The sequence below is a fragment of the Podarcis filfolensis genome, assembly GCF_964270895.1.
Source record: "Podarcis filfolensis genome assembly, chromosome: 13".
Lineage (NCBI taxonomy): Eukaryota > Metazoa > Chordata > Lepidosauria > Squamata > Lacertidae > Podarcis > Podarcis filfolensis.
Genome location: NC_139615.1, coordinates 26,923,260 through 26,942,009, shown reverse-complemented (window position 1 = coordinate 26,942,009; position 18,750 = coordinate 26,923,260). Strand labels below are relative to the sequence as shown.

At 47.5% G+C, this 18,750-nt stretch overlaps 1 protein-coding gene across 2 annotated transcripts in view; it reads left to right on the top strand.

Moving 5' to 3' along the window:
- Positions 1 to 18,750, top strand: part of STAC2 (SH3 and cysteine rich domain 2) — a 38,724-nt gene that overhangs the window by 16,395 nt on the left and 3,579 nt on the right. The window contains exons 2-10 of one of the 2 annotated variants that reach the window (XM_083582020.1): positions 5,206 to 5,497; positions 7,475 to 7,572; positions 8,342 to 8,432; positions 9,102 to 9,217; positions 10,086 to 10,158; positions 10,943 to 11,004; positions 11,697 to 11,794; positions 13,444 to 13,495; positions 15,662 to 15,799. In XM_083582020.1, the coding sequence (XP_083438146.1) occupies positions 5,206 to 5,497; positions 7,475 to 7,572; positions 8,342 to 8,432; positions 9,102 to 9,217; positions 10,086 to 10,158; positions 10,943 to 11,004; positions 11,697 to 11,794; positions 13,444 to 13,495; positions 15,662 to 15,799 (1,020 nt within the window). Of the gene's footprint in view, positions 1 to 5,205; positions 5,498 to 7,474; positions 7,573 to 8,338; positions 8,433 to 9,101; positions 9,218 to 10,085; positions 10,159 to 10,942; positions 11,005 to 11,696; positions 11,795 to 13,443; positions 13,496 to 15,661; positions 15,800 to 18,750 lie in introns of both variants that reach the window. The other variant, XM_083582019.1, reaches the window with a different exon arrangement.

The window sequence follows — 18,750 nt, the reverse complement described above, 5'->3', positions numbered from 1 at the left end:
TTTCAGGCCCAGCAACCAGCTCCCAGCCGCCTTTTGCAAACACCCTTGTCGCTCAGCCGGCCGGAGCTGCTGCTCCCTGGGACCATGTGAGGTGTTGCGGCTTCCATTAGCCGTGCCCGGCTTGGGAGCATGGTGGCGGTGTCTCTTTTTCTCTAGCACTCTCACTCTCGCTCCAATGGGCCCGGCTCATCAGCCATAAGTGGAGCTGAAAGCTTTTAAGCTCAGACTGCAGAGCCAGCTGGGTCCCCTGCTGATGCAGCAGAAAAGCAGCCCCAGTATGGTGAACAGGCACTCGCTCCCCTTCTCTCTCACCTTGACCCCCCGCCACTCTTTCCCCAGTGCTTTATGCTTCTCTGTACTTTCATTGCTCTCCTGTTTTCGCATACTGGGCTTCAGGGCTCAGTCCCACGGCTTGCTTTGAAAGCCACGCAAAGCAGCAATAAAAATAGTGCCTCCTTCTCAAAGACATCCCAGAACCAGAGTTGCATGCAGGCTTTAAACCTGTGTTGGTTGTGTGCAATCCCTTTTGGGGGCTTGATCTTCCCAATCAAACTTTGTTTTTTAAACAAATATGGTTTGAAAGGGATTTGTTGCATGCCCATCCCGCTTTTGCTGCTGGCTCAGGCTTGGGGCTGCGATTTCCTGGGATGTGATTTCTCAAACGCTTCTGGCTCTCTTTAAACAGCAACAGCAGCAACAACAACAACACTATTGTCTCCATATTTATTCTGTAGCAGTTATTCAGGATTGATACTCAGTGGTTTGGAAGTTACACTTTGCACATGGTTAAGGGCACTGTCATCGTTACCATTTTTCAAGAGCAGCATCTTGATATGGGCCATGACATAATAGGCTGTGCTCCAGGCAAGCCAAGTGCCAAACCCTCCTGGGTTCAAGTCCTACATCTGCAAAAGGCTTTGGATTGTTTCAAAGAATCAGTTGTGGTTTAGCTGCCACTTGGTTCATCGTGCCCCGGACTGTAATAAGTGATGTTATCGTTCAGTTGCATACTGAAGCAAGGCACCGTCTCCCTGCCCTGCTTGTTTGAATATCTCTGTATTTTGCAAGACTCTGGACTAAACAGAAGTTAAGAGACCCTGCAGGCTTGCTGTGACTTTTCAGACTACCCACAGCATGTAGCTACAGGCAAGCCATAACGATTTTGCAGCCTCAGTGGCCCATTCGTAAAACAGGAATAAAAATCAATCCGTGTGTATGTTTCAATTCCGTCGGAGATCAGAATAGGTGCAGAATTCGGTACCGGGTGCAAAATCCAACCTTATTATTATTATTAAATAGCCCTTATGATTGTGAAAATGCACTTTGTATTGGCGATACCAGTTGAAATCTCCAAAGTCAGAGAAGTGGCTGCATCAGGGGCAGGTCTTCTTGTCACTAGCAAATCAGAGTGAGCACTGCAGAACGATACATTTAAAAGAATCAAACAGATATAGAACTTATACAGGTAACCGAATCCAAGCCAATGTTTCATATTTCTCTAGTGCAACGCACGCACACACGGCCCTGATAATAGTGACACCCTGTTTTCACAGGGTTCCTTCTCACGCAGATTTTTTAAGTGCTTTGCACATTTCCATTGCTATATAAACAGTTTTGGGGGCTTCTCTTGTTTTTAAAGGAGTGAAACTGGAGAAGATGTTATGTGCGCTTGGATGGTGGCCAGTTTATGTGGCAAATGGATTCTTTTCCCTCTGGAACAGAAGCTGGAAAAGGTGCCTTGAGCAGCTAAGCAGTTATCTGCTACATAAATGCAGCAGCGCTCTGCGCTCTCTCTCTCTCTCTCCCCCCCGCCCCCACTTCCTGGGTCTGTCTCCAGGGCCAGCCTAACCCATTAAGCAGTGTAGGCACTTGCCTGGGGCTACATCATTCCAGGAGGCTGCAAGCAAACCTGCTTGGGGGGGGGTGCCTTTCTTCTTCTCACCCTCGGGCCCCTTAGGATAACATGAAGTGTGGAGGTAATTCTGCTCCCTCCCCGGTCGACGCAACTCCTTTCCCACCATTCCAAAACGGAGCAAAAGTCCCTAGGATTTGTGCCCACGGCAGGAAAGTGTTTAGTTTGGCTGCTGGTGGTGGCGGCGGAAGCAGCAGCAGCAGCGACAACAACATTCAGCCAAAGTTCCCTGCGAGATTCCGACCTGCCTTTGCACTCCAGCCTTGCGCTGCGAACCGCTTTCTGGGCTGCGTGCAGCTGTCTCCCATCTGCCAGACCTCTGCATGGCCCTGAGCCGCAGAGGAGGGCAGCAGGTGCTGGGGAGCGCCGCCTCTTCTGCCCCACCAGGCGTCTTGGCATCTAGGGCGTAATGAAGCACCTTGCAGCTGGGGCAGCTTCCCTCCCTCCCTCTCGAAACTTGCTTTCCCTTTCGCAGCTCTGTTCACTCAGCTGGTTCCCGACCCTAAAAATACTCCTGCTAAGCTGCCATCTAATTGCCAGCCTTCCTTAATGCTTCTTTTCCTGCGTTGTCGGCAGCTAATCAGCTAACTTTTCCTTCCTGGCACAACTATTGCCACGCTGTTTTATTCCTCCCTCCCTCCCCTCCTTTTAGATGCAAGGCATATGCCATTAGGTTGGCAATAAATCAGCAGCACCAGCAGCCGCATGGATCACTGGGGAGAAATCCAGACTTGGGTCTGGGTTCAAATCTCATCTCTGCCATGGGTTTCTTGCACGGCCAGGGGCACACTCTTTCATCTTGAGCTCCTCCCCCAGTCTGTAAAATTCTTATTATTTATTACATTCATATACTGCCCTTCGACCAAAGATCTCAGAGTGGTTCACAAGATGAAAACACTGGATAAAAGCACAAAATAAATGGTTTAAAATGAGCATAACAGTAGTGACCCTGACACAGAGGGACAGCATACATAATATCAGTGAAGACTGTAAACTGCTTAATGGTGCTAAGCGGGTACATAGGAATAAACTGAGTCAGACCACTAGCACATCAACCTCAGTGTTATCTGCACTGGTCGGCAGCTCCAGTCTTTTCTAGAGACGCCAGGGATTGAACCTGGGACCCTCCTGCGTGCAAAACAAGATGCTCTACCCTGAGCGATGGCCCCTTCCCAAACCACGGAAGTGTGGGTTGAAGCTAATAGCTTTGATTCTGGGTTCAGCACTATTAATACCTACGCACTGAAAAACGAGCGCTGGGCTTCCGGATTGGGCATGCCCTTTGCTCAACATGAGGTGGCAATATAACCAATATACCCTCTGCTACCTTTTTGCCAGCCCTGGACTCCAGCACAGCCATTAGCCAGCTGTTGTGTAACAGACTTAGCTGAGTCAACTTGCTGGCTGATCTGCCATTACTGGTTGGGAATAGATGATGAGAAAAAACAGAGCGCATGGAGTGCGCCAGAGCCCAGACACTGCAGCATCTGTGTCGGAACTCCTGCCCACAGCAATAAGCAACGGGCTGTTGCTGCGATGAGCTGGCCTGTCCCTCCAGGCCCACAAACTGCCCTGAGTGTGCTTAATTGTTGTCTCTTGTCTGTGTCTTCCTTGCTTTATTATTGCCATGGCGAAGCAGGCAGGAAAAGCATACAAAATCCTCCTTGCAGCAAGTTTACAGCCTTCGCCTTTCCATGGTAAAGTCTTCCTTGGAGGGAGAAAAGCGGCGTAGGGAGAAGGATGGCTTTTAGGAGAGAGATGGCCTGCAGGGTTAAGTATCCCCCTCCTTTCTTGCCTTCGACTCCCCCTGCCCCTTCCTCCCCACAATCTAATTTGGAGACGTTCATAACGGGATATTTTTTGTAAATCCAGGACACGTGTCTCCTGGTTCTCATCTAGTTTGAACAGGGTTAAATTGATGAAACAAACCCCTGTGTTGCAAAGAGAACGTCAGCAATGTCTAGGCAACACGATGACCATGTACATACGCAATAGACAATCTTTTATAGAATTCCTTCAAACCATAACAAGTCCAAAATGAAATCTTTAGTCTCAAAGTCTCGGAAAATCTTTAAAATGAAGCAAGGTACCAGACTTTGTACGATGAAAGACAAGCTGTGAAGCTTTGTGTATTCAGCAAATATGATGTCCAACACTGAACAGTGATTCCAGATATTGACTACTGTTTCGTAGAATTATTCGTCAGCGTGGTGGGAAGATGTAGAATTGCTGCATTAAACCCATCGTATTTCGAATGAATGTATGTGAATGAAAAGATCAAATGACTACAATAATACATGAGCACTGTTCCACAGCATTTGATATTTTCATTCACATACATTTTATTCATGTTGGCACCTTTGTCACAATATAAGTCAAGGCATCCACAGTTCAAATGTCAGCCCAGCTATAAACCCACCGAGCGGCACTGAACAGTTGCCTCTGAGCCTCAGTTTTGGGAAATACGATGGGCGTTTGCTGGCAATTTTTCTTAGGCATATCGTAAGGACTACAGAGCTAGGACCACCTCTTTCTATATGAACCTACCTGGACCCTGAGATCATCTTCTGAGGCCCTTCTTAGTGTGTGTCCTCCTCGAGAGCTCCGGAGGGTAGCAACATGTGAACAGGGCCTTCTCTGCAGTGGCTCCCCATCTGTGGAATGCTCTCCCCAGAGAGGTTCGCCTGCTGCCTTCATTTTACACCTTTAGGCACCAGGCAAAAACGTTCCTTTTTAACCACGCCTTAGGTTGATCCGATTTACATCCTATGCCCTTTTAAAATGTGTTGGGGGGGCTATTGGGTTGTTTTTGTTTTTATTAGGTATTTTGCCCCTTCCCACTTGAATTTCCTTCCCTCTGCCATATATGAAGCCTCATACATCTGCTGGCTTCAGACACCTTTTTCGTATGTGCTTTCCCTGACCTGCAAGATGAGAGACTCCCCCTGTTATTACTGAAAGTTTGTTTTTATAATACTTTTTTGTGTTTGTATCTGTTTCCATGGTGCTTTTGTCTTGTATTGGTACATACTGCTTAGAGAGCTTTTTGAGTATTAAGCAGGTTAGAAATGGCTTTTAAATCAATCTAAAAAATGAATATATTACGCATTTTGAGCACTTCTCATAGTCGTTTCCCAATACGGTTGTTTGTTCTCAAGGCTTGAGAGGTCCAGTAACGGCCCAGAGAAAGCTCGGCAAACTTTCTACTTGTGTGAAAAGTTTCCCTCCCCGCAAAATGTAGCTTTTCTTATTTTTTCCTCTTTTCCCCACCCTCTCTCCCACCTGCCCTTTAGCTGCAGCGTTTCAAGCGCTCCCTCTCTCTCAAAACCATCCTGCGGAGCAAGAGCGTCGAGAACTTCTTCCTGCGCTCCAACAGCGAGTTCAAGCTCCCCTCCGACGTGCTCCTCAGCCCCCCAGATTCCCTGCCGCCTCCGTCTCCGCCGCCGGCCCTCACGGAGGCAGAGCACTCTCCTAGAGTGACCCCCAGGGCTCTGGCCCCCCTCAAGCCCATTAAGACACACAGCTTCCAAGAGTACATCTTCAAGAAGCACAACCCTTGCGAAATCTGCCACCAGCTTATCGTAGGTACGTATTTTGAAGGCCTCTTGCTCTCGGGTCCTGACTCGCGCTTTGCAGTTCTGGCTAATACATGTGCGTCTACACACACACACACACACACACAGAGGTACCCTCGACTCTTGTCATCTTTCTCTTCTGCCCTTTACCACCGGCATCCGTGGCTGTCTTCAAATGTTGCATTATGGCTAGATGTGGAGATGACCTTTTCGGCCCTAGCTTTTGCATCCTTAATAAGCATTAGTTATTTGACGCTGGAAGATGCTGGCGCAAATGAGCCCCAGTGGCTGCCGGGTGCTAGCGTAACTCATCTGTTTGGGAGCGGAGGCTTTTGCAGCTGGGCTGCAGCCAGCGAAGGAGACATCCCAGATTCTGCAGCTGGCTGGCGAGAAGCTGCTAGAGGGGGAATTGGGGCAGGAGGGGCTCAGTGGTGGCCATGCCGTTTGCTTTCTGCATATTACATAGGTGCCTGCCGCCTCCTGCCAGTTCCTCGACATCTTTGTTCGTAAATGAGCAAGTATTTCAAAAAACGCCTCCAGTTCTCACAACGAAACTGACCTGGTTAACATCGAAGCATCTTATTGCAGGAGGAAGTGAAGTGTAGGAAACAGCTGCATCTCTCTGTACAATAGGTGGTGCTTTCTATCAGACTACTCTTAGGCAGTGTTAGAATGAGGATAGAAAAGCTGTTCGCCTCATGGCTCCTGGGTTACGGGTGCAAAAATAGAAAGTCTAGCTGCCATTTAGTCCCTTTTTACAAGGGTGACTTGGGCTGCGGCCGGGGAAGCGGCACTTTGCTGTGCAGCAGCGATCCTACTTTGGAGTCATGAGGGAAGGCGTTTCTCCTCCTGTGCCTTCAGCACCAACAGTGGCAGTTTTATTCTTGAGTCTCAGTCGCCGTACATGGCAGCCAGACTTCTCAAAGGGCTCGCATTCTGACAATCCCCAGTCGCAAAATGCGCCTGGCGCTTGGCTAATTGGGATCCTAGGAAGCCGCATTATACCGCCTCAGACCATTGGCCCATCTAAGCCCAGTTGTTTTGGCAACAGCTGACAGCAGCTCTCCAGGGTTTCTTCCAGGCCTGCCGGGGATTGAACTTGGGATCTTCTGCCTGCAGAACATGTGCTGCACCACTGAGCTATGCCCCTTCCTCCCTTTGTCTCCTTTCTTGTGGAAATGTTCTCTCCCCAGTTCATATTATACACACACACACACACACACACACACACCACCTGCACAGGACCTTGTGAACATAAGAAGATCCCTGTTGGATCAGACCAAAGGACCATCTAGTCTAGCATCCCACAGGGACCACCCAGCTGCTTCTGGGAAACCCATGAGCAGAGCATGAGCGCAAAATCCCTCTCCCACTGTTCTCCCCCAGCAACTGGCATTCAGAGACATGGTGCCTCTGATCCTGAAGGTACAGTATATAGCCGTTGTGAGTCACGAGGACTCGTATCCGCTGATAACCACAGAATTGTACAAGGGACCTGGAGGGTCATCCAGCCCAAGTCCCTTACCCTCCATAAGGATCCAAAATGAAGTAAAGGACATGAGGCAGAAGTTGGTAACTCAGGTGAGCTGTGCACAAGCAAGCTGCCAGCTAGCTCTGCGGAAGCTCCTTTTATTGGCACAATATGCAAAACCAGATACATTTGGACTGTGACCTTTACACATCTTCCAATCCCGAGATCGTGGGGTGGGACAAGGTTATTTTGGCACCTGTTTCCACCAAGACATTTTCCCCTAGCACAATGTATGATGAAGCAGACAAAGGTCACAGACAGGGCACGGCAGACCACTAAGAGAGCAAAGGGTTAGATAGAGGGCAAGATGTTCAGACAGCTGTGGCTTTATCTGTGGGGGGGGGGAGTATGTTCCACACCCCAAGGTCACGCGTGCAGACAGCTGAGGCTGCCCGCAGGCTGCCCAGTGATCATTCCTACACCAAAATATCTCTGTGCGTTTGTTTTGCCTCACAGGGAACTCCAAGCAAGGCCTCCGATGCAAGACATGCAAAGCCAGCGTTCATTTGTGGTGTTCAGAAGAGGTTTCCCACCAGCAGTGTCCTGGCAAGACGGTAAGTGGCTTGCATGAGTCAGCACCCAATGGAAAGAGACAGAGAAAGCCACAGCTTCTGAGCTGCCTCGTCAGCCCCGCTGAAGGGAGAAGAAGCACTGCACTCCCTTTGTGACCTAACCCATCAACCAAGACAAGGCACAAGGCCCCACACTGTGTGGCTTAGCAATTGCCACAAAGAGAAGGCAAGGCAAGGAAGCTTCGGTATCGCTTTGGCATTTGAATAATACAATTGTAGAGTTAGAAGGGACCTTGAGGATCACCTAGGACAACCCCCTTCAATGCAGGAATATGCAGCTGTCCCATACAGGGATCGAACCTGCACCATCTTCTGCCAACTGAGCTATCCACACAGCAACTGCAGATTTGCTGTCAACTTAGAGCCTGCTCCCATTTCTCAACTTCTCGTAGCTCTCATGCGCACTGAGGAGTTCACAGCAGTGAATAGCCTGCTTGGGCAAGTAGCCTACCACTGGAAGACTCCACAGACCGGCTTCTGGGAGCGGATAGTGCGAAACTGGGAAATCCCCATTTTCGACAGCTCATGTGCGGAGTTCTGTACAGCCCTTCATCTAGCCTTGCACTCTCTCTGTCTGAGCTGCTGGATGCTGGAAAAGTCATGTGGTTTGCAGGCTACTAATAGCCAATAGGGCAAAATGGTTCACTATCTGCCTTGCCTAACCCCCTCCGCTCATGGAAGGCAGAATGTGCCCACAGTCTGTATATTCACGGAATCCGCTCACATTCTTCCCACTTCTGCTCCTCAGCAGGCAACCTCTTTCCGACGCAATCTCAGCTCCCCGATGCTGGTGCATGAGCCGCAGCCCCCGCCAGCAGCCCCCAAGGAGTCTCCCCCTACAGGTAGGAGTGGACTGGTCCACAGAGGGCTGGTGGGAAATGGAAAACAAAAAGACTGACAGCAGCTCAGCCTTTGGGAAAGACGGTCTTTTGGATTTGAGGCTTCCTAGATACACAACAGTAGGAAGAAGTTATGCTTCTGTTATTAGGTAGCTTCCAGAGGTGGGGACAGGGAAGGGAAGTCATTTGACTTTCAGGCTGTTGCGATTTATAGAGGCAGTGGGATGCTTTGGGATTCATGGAAGCCAACTCTACCCTTTTGTGGGTGCAACTTGGAAGTGGGGAGTGGATAAGTCTTGGTTGGTGGAGATCTTCTTGACCCGCCGTGTTGTTAAAATAAGTAAAATTGGGTCAAGCTGCTTTAGCTGAGCCTCAAATATTTTAAAGGTTGAGTCCTAGCCTTCCAATGTTGATATAATGCAGAGGACTTTTACCGCCCCCCTCCCCAAGATGAAACCACCATGAATTTGGGATTAGGGTGATCAGGACAGAGTGGGTCTATAGAAAGGTCTGAAACCTGCAGTTTTACAAATTCTGGTGTGTGAAAGAGAGGGTGGGAGCCGATAGATAAACTCAGAATAGTGGGGTAGACTGACTTGATATGAGGCAGCTGCTTTTGCCCCTGCCTCCTGCTTTGAGAATCCAGCTCTGAAGTGGTCTTCCCTTCACCAGCAGGCCCCAGTGGAAAGGTGGACCCCATTTACGAGACCCTGCGCTATGGCACGTCACTGGCCTACATGAATCGCTCCAGCTTCAGCAGCACCTCAGAGTCCCCCACCAGGAGCCTGGTATGGTCATGCCATGTGCAAAAGATGCATTTGGGTAGACAGGAGAGGTCACAGGTGAAGATTCCAGGGGTTGTGGGAATCCCACGTCTGAGATTCAGGGCATGGTTGTGGAAAGGATTGCAAGGGAAGGGTAGGAATGGTGCACCAGAAAGAGGAGGAGGAGCTAACACAAAACAGGTATAACTAGCAGTCCCTGATTGGCCCTTCAGGTGGAAGCCAATAAGACATCAAGAAAGCAATGCACACAATTGTTTGTATCAAGCCAGAATCTAGAATCTTCAAACTTGTAGGGAAAACTCCAGTTCTCCTTTGTGACTTGGGTTTTAGTGGGGCCAGGAGTGAGGAGGAACAAGGAATGGAACAAAATTCATTTTGAATTATACCCGCTCCCTCCCAAGAATTCTTTTAAATACAATTTTATGGGAAATGCGTTATACTCCCCACACCACCCCGAACTCTCCTTTCTTCTTATGATGGAAGATGGCAACAGAATGGGGGTGGTTTTGCTCTGACCCTTTTATGATGGCCTGTGCCTCCCACTTGGGTTTCTAGGAAAGAATAGAAGTGGATTGCCCAGCTTAAAAGTCAACTGTGTTTTACAAGTCTAATTAATAACTGTGCTATTTAAAACAACAACAGCAACAATATAATTCTTGCCTAATAGACACACGAAAAGCTTTTGTTTAGTTATCTGGGCATTTTCCACAGCTTGCAAGCCAAGGCTTCTAAATGGGGCAAACCATGCAAGTCACCTCAGTCACATGAACACAGAGGCGTAGGTCCTGCACCATTAAGGAACTGTTTCCTACTCAGTTCTGCTCCCTCATGTCCATGTGTGTTTGTGTGTGTGTGTGCATCTCTCTCCTAGAATGAGAAGGAAGAAGTGGCTGAGGACCCAGAAGGTGCTGGAAAGACAACAGAGGAAAGTCAGCCTGATGACGGTGAGTAGAGCCACCGTTTTTTGGTTAATGGGAATGATGGAGATAAGAATTCCCATCTCACTAGCCCTCACCAGAAGTTAACCCACACAAGTAGATGCATGGGGGGAAGCATCAGTTGCAAAAGGCTGCAGCAAAGCCAAAAGTTTCTGGTCTTTCTAACTCACGTGAAAAAAGAAACAAATGATGTGCTCGTGTCACTTTTTAAACATTGAAAAGTTGCCCTGTCAGTGCTGGTTCCACGGAAAATTCAATCCATATTGCGTTGGGAGATGGGGTGGGGAGCGTCATCTGTTGTGAATATTGCATGCATGCACTTAAAAGCCACTATAAAAAAATAAATAAATTACATTTTGTACCCCAAACAAAGCCCACATTAGAAAGAGTACAGGATCTTAGCTCTAATGCTAACTTTGGCTTTGCGGGTACCTAAATATAGCTATGCCCAAATCTGGAATTTTAGAATTCTCAATTTCTCTGGGTAGCTCCCTGTTCTGCCGCAGGGGAGGAAGAAAGTGGCGAGAGAGAAAACCAGAAGTCGGGTCCTAAATGTGTGCCTAGCCGTTAATGGGAACCAATGTCACTTTGGATTGGTGGTGACCCCGCCCCGCCTCCGAATCCTAGGTAGTCTCCAATGCCTGTAGCATAGCCTTGCGTGGGAGAGAGGAGTTATACATGGCAGCACCTCCTGCAGGTGATATAGAGAAAAGCCAATCCGTCTGGTACTAGTGCACACATTCCTTGAGAACTTGCAACGTCTGATATCCCACCTCTTGATTTGTTTCAGTTTTCTCAGCACCAGCAGAGGGTGAGGGAACTACGTCGGAAGAAAAGAGCCCAGGGCAACAGGTGAATTATGCCTTCATCCACATGTCATCAACATCCCTTCCTGCTACATACTGCCACTTCCCTGCTATGTCCCTCCCACCCTGTGCCATTCCTTTTTGAAGCCCTAACCCAGCCCTGAAAATGGAAAATAGCGAAATCCTTCTTCCTCCGCATTGTGCTAAAGCACATTTGGCAAGACAGATGAAAAGCCGCTGCAGATATTGCATTGCACTTCCCTCACCTTGGCTGGGAAAGGTCTTGATTATTATTTTTTTTAAGTATTTTTAGCCTTTTCCAGTTTTGCGTATGCTAAAAAAGGCTAAAGTGCACCCACCCACAACAGAACCTGTCTTGCAAGGCACCTAAGGGTGTGCTCTTTTCCTGCCTCTAGTGAAAAATGTACAGGAATGATGTACAGTAACTTTGCTCCAGAATGGAGTCTGTTGTTTAAAATAGCACACAGCAACAGGGGCTGCCAACTGATCACAACCTTGTGAGCAGGTGCTACTTCTTAGAGCATGGAGAGAAGCAGGATTATACCTTCAGTTCATGCTGCTCTCCAAAGGTACAGGAGCAAAAAAATACTGGTTTTTTTAAAAAGTTGGCAGCCCTAGTTCAAAAAAATAAATAAATTAAAAAATGCCCTGGGTTAAAAGCCTGGGTTAAAATTTCCAAGCTCTGTTTCTCCTTACGGCTCTTTCTTCCTCCTACAGTCAACTCAAGGCTGTGCACGAAAGGAGGTCTCGCCCATGTACTCATATGTCGCTCTCTACAAGTTTTTGCCTCAGGAGATCAACGATTTACCCCTGAAGTAAGTCTTCCCCCTTGGCTTATCTTGAGAGCCCATTGGTTCAGGAGCTGGTGATTATTTGGATCGTGGGTCCCCTTGGCCAATGGAACTTGCTTGCTGGCCTTTGGAAACACACCCACAATTTGTGGAGACACACCCACAATTTGGGAATAACAATAAGTACTGGCCAGTCTATTAATAGAGCAACCCTAGGTGGGGTGGCATCAAGGGAGAGGTGGAGCAGCAGAACCCTTGGCCCTCAGGTGTTTCTGAACTACAACTCCCATCACTCCTGGCCATTGGCCAGGCCTGCTGGGACTGATGGGAGTTGTAGTTCCGCAACAACTGGAGGGCCAAAGGTTCCCCATGCCTGCGCTATATGCCTCTGAAGCCCTATCCACCTGCGAGGGCAGAAGATGGAGGCGGATTTGGTTTTATTTACTTCCCCCACTACACCAGTTCCAGGCCCCTCTAGGAATTGGCAGATCTCTGTAGCTAGTGGACTGAAAGTACCATTTTATATCCATTCTTCCTTTTCTGGGACTGGATACAAAAACATATGGGAAATACAGAAATGGCAAAATTTACCGGAAGAATAAGAAATCAAGAGAACAAACTGTTTATAAAAGAATGGAAATGGTTTATTGAATATTTACAGACAAATTGTAAACAGATAAAAACACTGGCAGGATTATTGTAATAACCTGCAGCTACATAACAGTATATATTGAAAGAAGATAAATGAGTAAGTTAAGTTAATTTGGATATGCAGAAGATATTAAAAATAAATTTAAGGAACCGTAGAAAGAGGGGGAAGGAAGCCAGTTTTTAAAATGTCAAAAAGACTGTAAAATCAGTGAGAAATGTATAAATATTTTTTTAAAAGAAAGAAAAAGAAAATGCCATTTTGGAGACTGCCCCCTTTTATTTGTTATATTTATTTATTCACCGCTCTTTTCGTAAAGGTGAGCTCAGCGTGACTTGCAGAAACCAACCTTAAAAAATAAGACTGAAAACAACGTACAATGCTCACCAATAATATGTGTACAAGAGCAGATTGAACACCTGACTTAAAAAAAAGAGAGCAGAAAATTAAGATTTGGGCGGGGGGGGGGGAGAACTTTTGGTGGTGGCTTTTCTGCAGCTTGGGCAAAGAAGTCCCATGAACACCACTGGTATTTCTATCTGCTGATGGAGGACAGCAGGAGGAAACCTACCACACATCAGTTGGTGCATTTGTTAGGATTGCCCTTTTAGGTGATGTGAGGGAAGTGCTTTGAGTGCTTAAGGGAAAGTCCTGTTTATAGGCTAAATATTATTATGGCAGTTGGTGAGGATGCCAGCTGCGGATGGGTGATGTATATTACCAGTAGCAGAGGTGGATTTTAGGGTAGGGTGACCAGTTCTGCCACTCTGGGTGCCAAGCTTGGGGGCTGCTGCAGGGAATCGCAACTATGGACTGAGCAGAACAGAAGGTGAAAAGCAGTGGTGTGTGTGTGTGTTTAATTTTGGCCTTGCAGAGGGTGCCACCGAAGTCCTCCCCTGCCCATGGGCATCTTTTGGGCCCTAGGATGGCATCCCTTTAGCAGGGACCTTCTGTCATCTGCCGCCACCTCCCCACTCCCAAGCTGTCATTGAATTCAATCATGACTTTCTCTGTCTCTCCTCAGGCCTGGAGATCGAATCATGCTGATGGATGATTCCAATGAGGACTGGTGGAAGGTAAGCAGAACAGAAGCATCCCAGTTGTTTTCTCCAGTTTTACTGCGTAAACCACTCTGGGGCCTCTTGGGTGTAGAACCAGTGCGGCTTAGTGGTTAGGGCTCCGGACTACAACCTGGGAGACCAGGGTTCAAATCGCCACTCACTCATGAGGCCCAGTCACTCACTCTCAGCCTAGCCTACCTCATGAGGTTTCTGGAAGGATAAAATGGAGACGGGGAGAAGTGTGTGGGCCGCCTTGAGTTCCTTGGAGGGAGGGAGAGGTATGAATACAATAAATAATAAAAAGCAGGATATAAATATTCTCTCCATAAATAAAGGACATCCCTGAGAGGTAAAGGGAGAGGGCACAGAGATTCGAACCTGTACTTCCTATGTACAATTTTTAAAATACCCCCCCCCATTCTTACCTATTTTGCTACCATGCCTTCTGCCCTTTTCTCCTTCAGGACCCTCTCAATCACAGTTGCAAATGTGCACATCTTGCTCTGTAGGTTCTGCTTTTTGTGGGTTCCTCTGTCTCTACCCACAAGCCCACGGTGTCCTTAACACACCTCCCTCCCTCCAATTTTTTGTCTCTCTCTCTCACGCACTTTATAGGCCCTCAGGGAAAGGCCTTGGCCTCTGAGGCAGCCAGACACACATCAGGTTCCTTGTCCCTGTTGCTATAGCAACATGGCAGGTTTCAAGAGCATGCTTCTTCACACTTCCAGAGCCTCCGGGCTGCCCATAAAAAGTCAGAAGATGGAGCCTTGCCCTCTGCTGCCCTGTCCACTCCAACTCTGCTGCTTTTCCTGTGCTTCTTCAGAAAGCCCCAGTGTGATACTGTGGAAATATCTAATTTTATCCATCTACTCTTGCTGTTTGATGCCACCTGAGGTTGGAAAGGCAAGAGTTCCTGCAGCGTTGAGAGCAAGCCTCTCTGAGCATATAGTCCAGGCATAGGCAAACTTGGCCCTCCAGATGTTTTGGGACTACAACTCCCATGATCCCTAGCTAACAGTGGTCAGGGATGATGGGAATTGTAGTCCCAAAACATCTGGAGGGCCAAGTTTGCCTATGCATGATGTAGTATTTCTCTCGACCCCATAACCAGCTGACACATATCAGAAAAAAAGAGGTGAACCTTTCATGGCTTGAAGGGCAGACTATTACACCTCTTTCCTGCTCCCCCTGAATTTTCTAAAAATAGTTTTATTAACCAAGTATCAAATATTACAAATGACCATTTTAAAAAAGAAAGCGAAATGTAACTTAACTTTTTCTGCCTCTCAGAAATTGTCCATTGAGTAAGAGGGCAGAGAATTGCAAACAAACAAACAAACACACTGCTGAACCTTGCAAATTTCCACCCACCTGCTGAGAAACTCTGGCAGACCCCACAGCCTTGCCCAGTTGGACCGCTACTGAGAACACCACTATCAATCTGCCTAAATCAACCAACATTGCAATGAGAGTTGAATGAGAACATTACAATTTAAAGAGGAGAGGAGCATTAAACTGACAAGTTACTCTTTCATTCCCCGCCGAAGGCCTGGGGCAAAGAGGTGCTTCTTCAGCTGTAACTGAAATATGTATCGTGACTATGCAATATTGCTCCTTGGAAAGGAGGGAATTCATCAACCTGGGAGCCACCATAGAGAAGGCCCTCTCATGCTCTGCCACCTTCTGGAGCTCAGAGAGCAGCGATGCTGCTAACGGGACCTCCCTGGCTGATTTCAGCAACGAAGCAGATCTATACAGGAGGAGATTCTCCTCCAGATATTTGGGGCTCAATGCATTTAGGGAGTTGTATGTAAGCATAAGCTCTTTGAACTGGGTTCAGAAGCAAATTGGCAGGCAGTGCAGATCACATAGGAGTGGGGCAAAACGAGTCTGACCGGTGTTGCTGCAATCTGCACCCATTGCAACAGCCCCACTGTCTTTCAGGGCATCTCCATGTAGAATGCACTTCAGTAGCCCAACCAGAATTTGGATCACAGGTTCAAAGCTCTCTCTCTCTCTCTCTCTCTCTCTCTCTCTCTCTCTCTCTCTCTCTCTCTCTCGCTGTAATTAGTGAACCTGCTGGAGCTGCAAATAGGCTCTCTTAGACACGAAGGCCAAATGGGCCTTTAGAGGCAATGCTGGGTGGTATGTATAGCTCACTTTTTCTTTTTTGTATCCTAGGGGAAGATGGGTGACCGCGTGGGTTTCTTTCCAGCCAATTTTGTGCAGCGGGTCCGCCCAGGTGAAACAGTCTGGAGATGCTGCAAGACTTTCTATGGAAGTAAGGAACAGGGGCAGCTCAGCGTTAAGGAGAATCAGGTAGGAGCAAACATCCTATATGGGGTCTTCTTTGCCCATAAAGTATCTGTACATTATAGACATCTGAAAATCCCAAGTGTCCTTTTTATTTTTTAAAAAATCAAGTTTCTAGTCCTTGTAGTTTTGAAGAAAACTCTCGGGCAGGGATGGCCAACAGGTAGATCGTGATCTACTGGTAAATTGCAGGGTGCCTGTGGTAGATCACGGTAGATCTTGGGACCCTTCCCACCCCCCAAAAAAGCAGCTTTGATCTCACCCAAACCCAAAAAGCTCAACAATTTTAGATCACCGCCAGTTTTTTTTTTATAGTGGGAGTAGATCACAGTCTCTTGGAAGTTGGACAAGCCTGCTCTAGGAGGATCACACGTTTGCATCCTGTGTTCTGCCTGGAGCTATGTGCGATGCTAAGCACATGACAGTAACTTGCCTCCATTGGGAGCTTTGTGGCCAATGTAAATAGCAATTTCAGAGGGGTGATATTGGTCAGAACTGCAGCAGGGCAGGAAGTGTTAAAACCCCTCTCCCTGTATGCCACAGCTCCAGTCTTGATCAGGCTCCCCGGTGACTGCTATTTGCAGTTTTTTAAAACAAGACAAAAATCACATGTAAGCTCGCAGAATTTTGGCATTCCAAGGCATAGCATCTCATACATAATTAGCTACATATCTGCTAATGTGTTTTTTTCTCAAAGCCTAGTTCATATCACCAAACTGGCCTGTTTACATGGTCAGCTATGCCAGCCCCTTCCTTTCTTTGCATACATGGGACTCAGACCCACAACCCTGAGAATATGAGTATCACGCTCTGCCAGACGGAGCTATCAAATGGGCTATAGAGGAGGGTTGTAGAGAAAGATTGTGGTATGTGTGCTTTGACTCATATTACCGTATTTACTCGAATCTAATGCTCACCTTTTTTGGCCAATTACGTTGCGATAATTAAGGTGCCCATTAGATTCGATGACACATTACATTCGCCAGCAAATACTCTTTTTGGTTTCAAGGTTCTGAAAATTGACGTGTGCATTAGATTCGATGGCACATTAGACTCGAGTAAATACAGTGAGTTGCCTTTTGGTTAACTGAGCAGGGATGGTGTCACTTTTCTCAGTTATTTGTCGCGTTGCATCTAACATTACAGAAGCCAAATATTGCAAAAGCAATATGAAAGGCTATCAATTTTAAAACAGGAGAGATTGTAATGATTCCAATCTGTGTGCCAGGAGTGAACTAACGTCACGGTTCTCTCCCGTCGGGTACGTCTGGAGCACTCAATCTCTCTTGCTGCCGGATCTCTGCCAAATTGCCTGCCCTTGGAGGAAACACACCCCCAAGCAGTCCCTCTAGCATACAGGGCACGGGCACCTCTGAGGGTTGGCGGTTCTTAAGCAGGAAGAACCAGCTGCACAAATGAAAGGTGTGGGACAACTGGCTTGCTAGCAGTACATGTGAAAAGGATCTAGGGGTCTTAGTGGACCACAAACTTAACATGAGTTAACAGTGTGATGTGGCAGCAAAAAAAAAAAAAGCTAACGCTCTTCTAGACTGCATCAATTACAGTCGTGCTTTGGATCTCGAATGCCCTGGAACTCGGATGTTTTGGCTGCTGAATGCCACAAACCCAGAAGCAATTGTTCTGGTTTGCGAACATTCTTTTGGAACCTGAATGTCCGACGGGGCTTCTGTGGTTTCTGATTGGCTGCAGGAAGCTCCTGCTGCCAATCAGAAGCAGCGGCTTGGTTTCCAAACGTTTTGGAAGTCGAACGGGCTTCTGGAATGGATTCCGTTCGACTTCCAAGGTATGACTATATAATCATTCTTATTTGTTAAATATGTATATTGCCCTATACCCGCAGGTCTCAGGGAGGTTCACAACATAAAACTGCAATATAGAAAGCACAAAATACATAACAAAAACAGCCCAATAATCCCCCCTCCACTTTCTAGAGGACTAGCTCAATGTTTTTGCAAATGCGAAAGTTCAATCTAAAATGCCACATTTCTGTCACTTGAAGGCGAGCTAGATGTCTCAAGCGGAGTCTAGTATGGATCCTATGTACGTTTTTTCCCCTGGATGTCAGTGCTCTCTTCTGAGTGTGAGCCATAAGAGGCACTTAGTCAGAGCCCAGCAACAGGAAAAGAGTTTGCCTCCTTCAACAACTACAGCTCCTTAGAACATGGGTAGGCAACCTAGGGCCCGGGGGCCGGATCTAGCCCAATCGCCTTCTAAATCTGGCTTGCGGACGGTCTGGGAACCAGCGTGTTTTTACATGAGTAGAATGTGTCCTTTTATTTAAAATGTATCTCTGGGTTATTTGTGGGGCATAGGAATTTGTTCATTCCCCCCCCCCACAATATAGTCCGGCCCCCCACAAGGTCTGAGGGACAGTGGGCTGGCCCCCTGCTGAAAAATTTGCTGACCCCTGCCTTAGAAGCAACCAGTCAGAAGGAGAGTTCCCTATTAAACCCCCTAGAAGAAGAAGAAGAAGAAGAATGAGGAGGACGAGAGTTCAGACCCTGGAGGAGAAGGCGAGGAGCTGCAGAGAGTCCCTTGCATCTCCTCCTCCTATGGTTTGCCTCAGAATTTGCTGGGTCTCATTCATTTCGCTCCAAATGTGAAGCCACCTGCATCTTCCGCTTCTGAGATTTGCATGCTTTGCCTGAGGTGTGTATTAAGATGCACCAGAAGATGCTGTCTGCTGGCACTTGGCCCACTGAGACCGGCAGGATGGCATATCAAGCAGGTGGATTGAGTGGCTTAGAGTAGATCATTAGCAGGTCCTTGTTAGTTCAAGAGGGATGGGGACTTGGAATGCACAGGAGTGTTCAACTCAAATGTTACAGTGATAACCACTGGCGGTGTTGACTCCTGTGCGGATTGTATACGTGATCAACCAAGAACATAGTCATCACAATAGATGCGACAAGGTCTCTCGAGTCACACTACCGGGG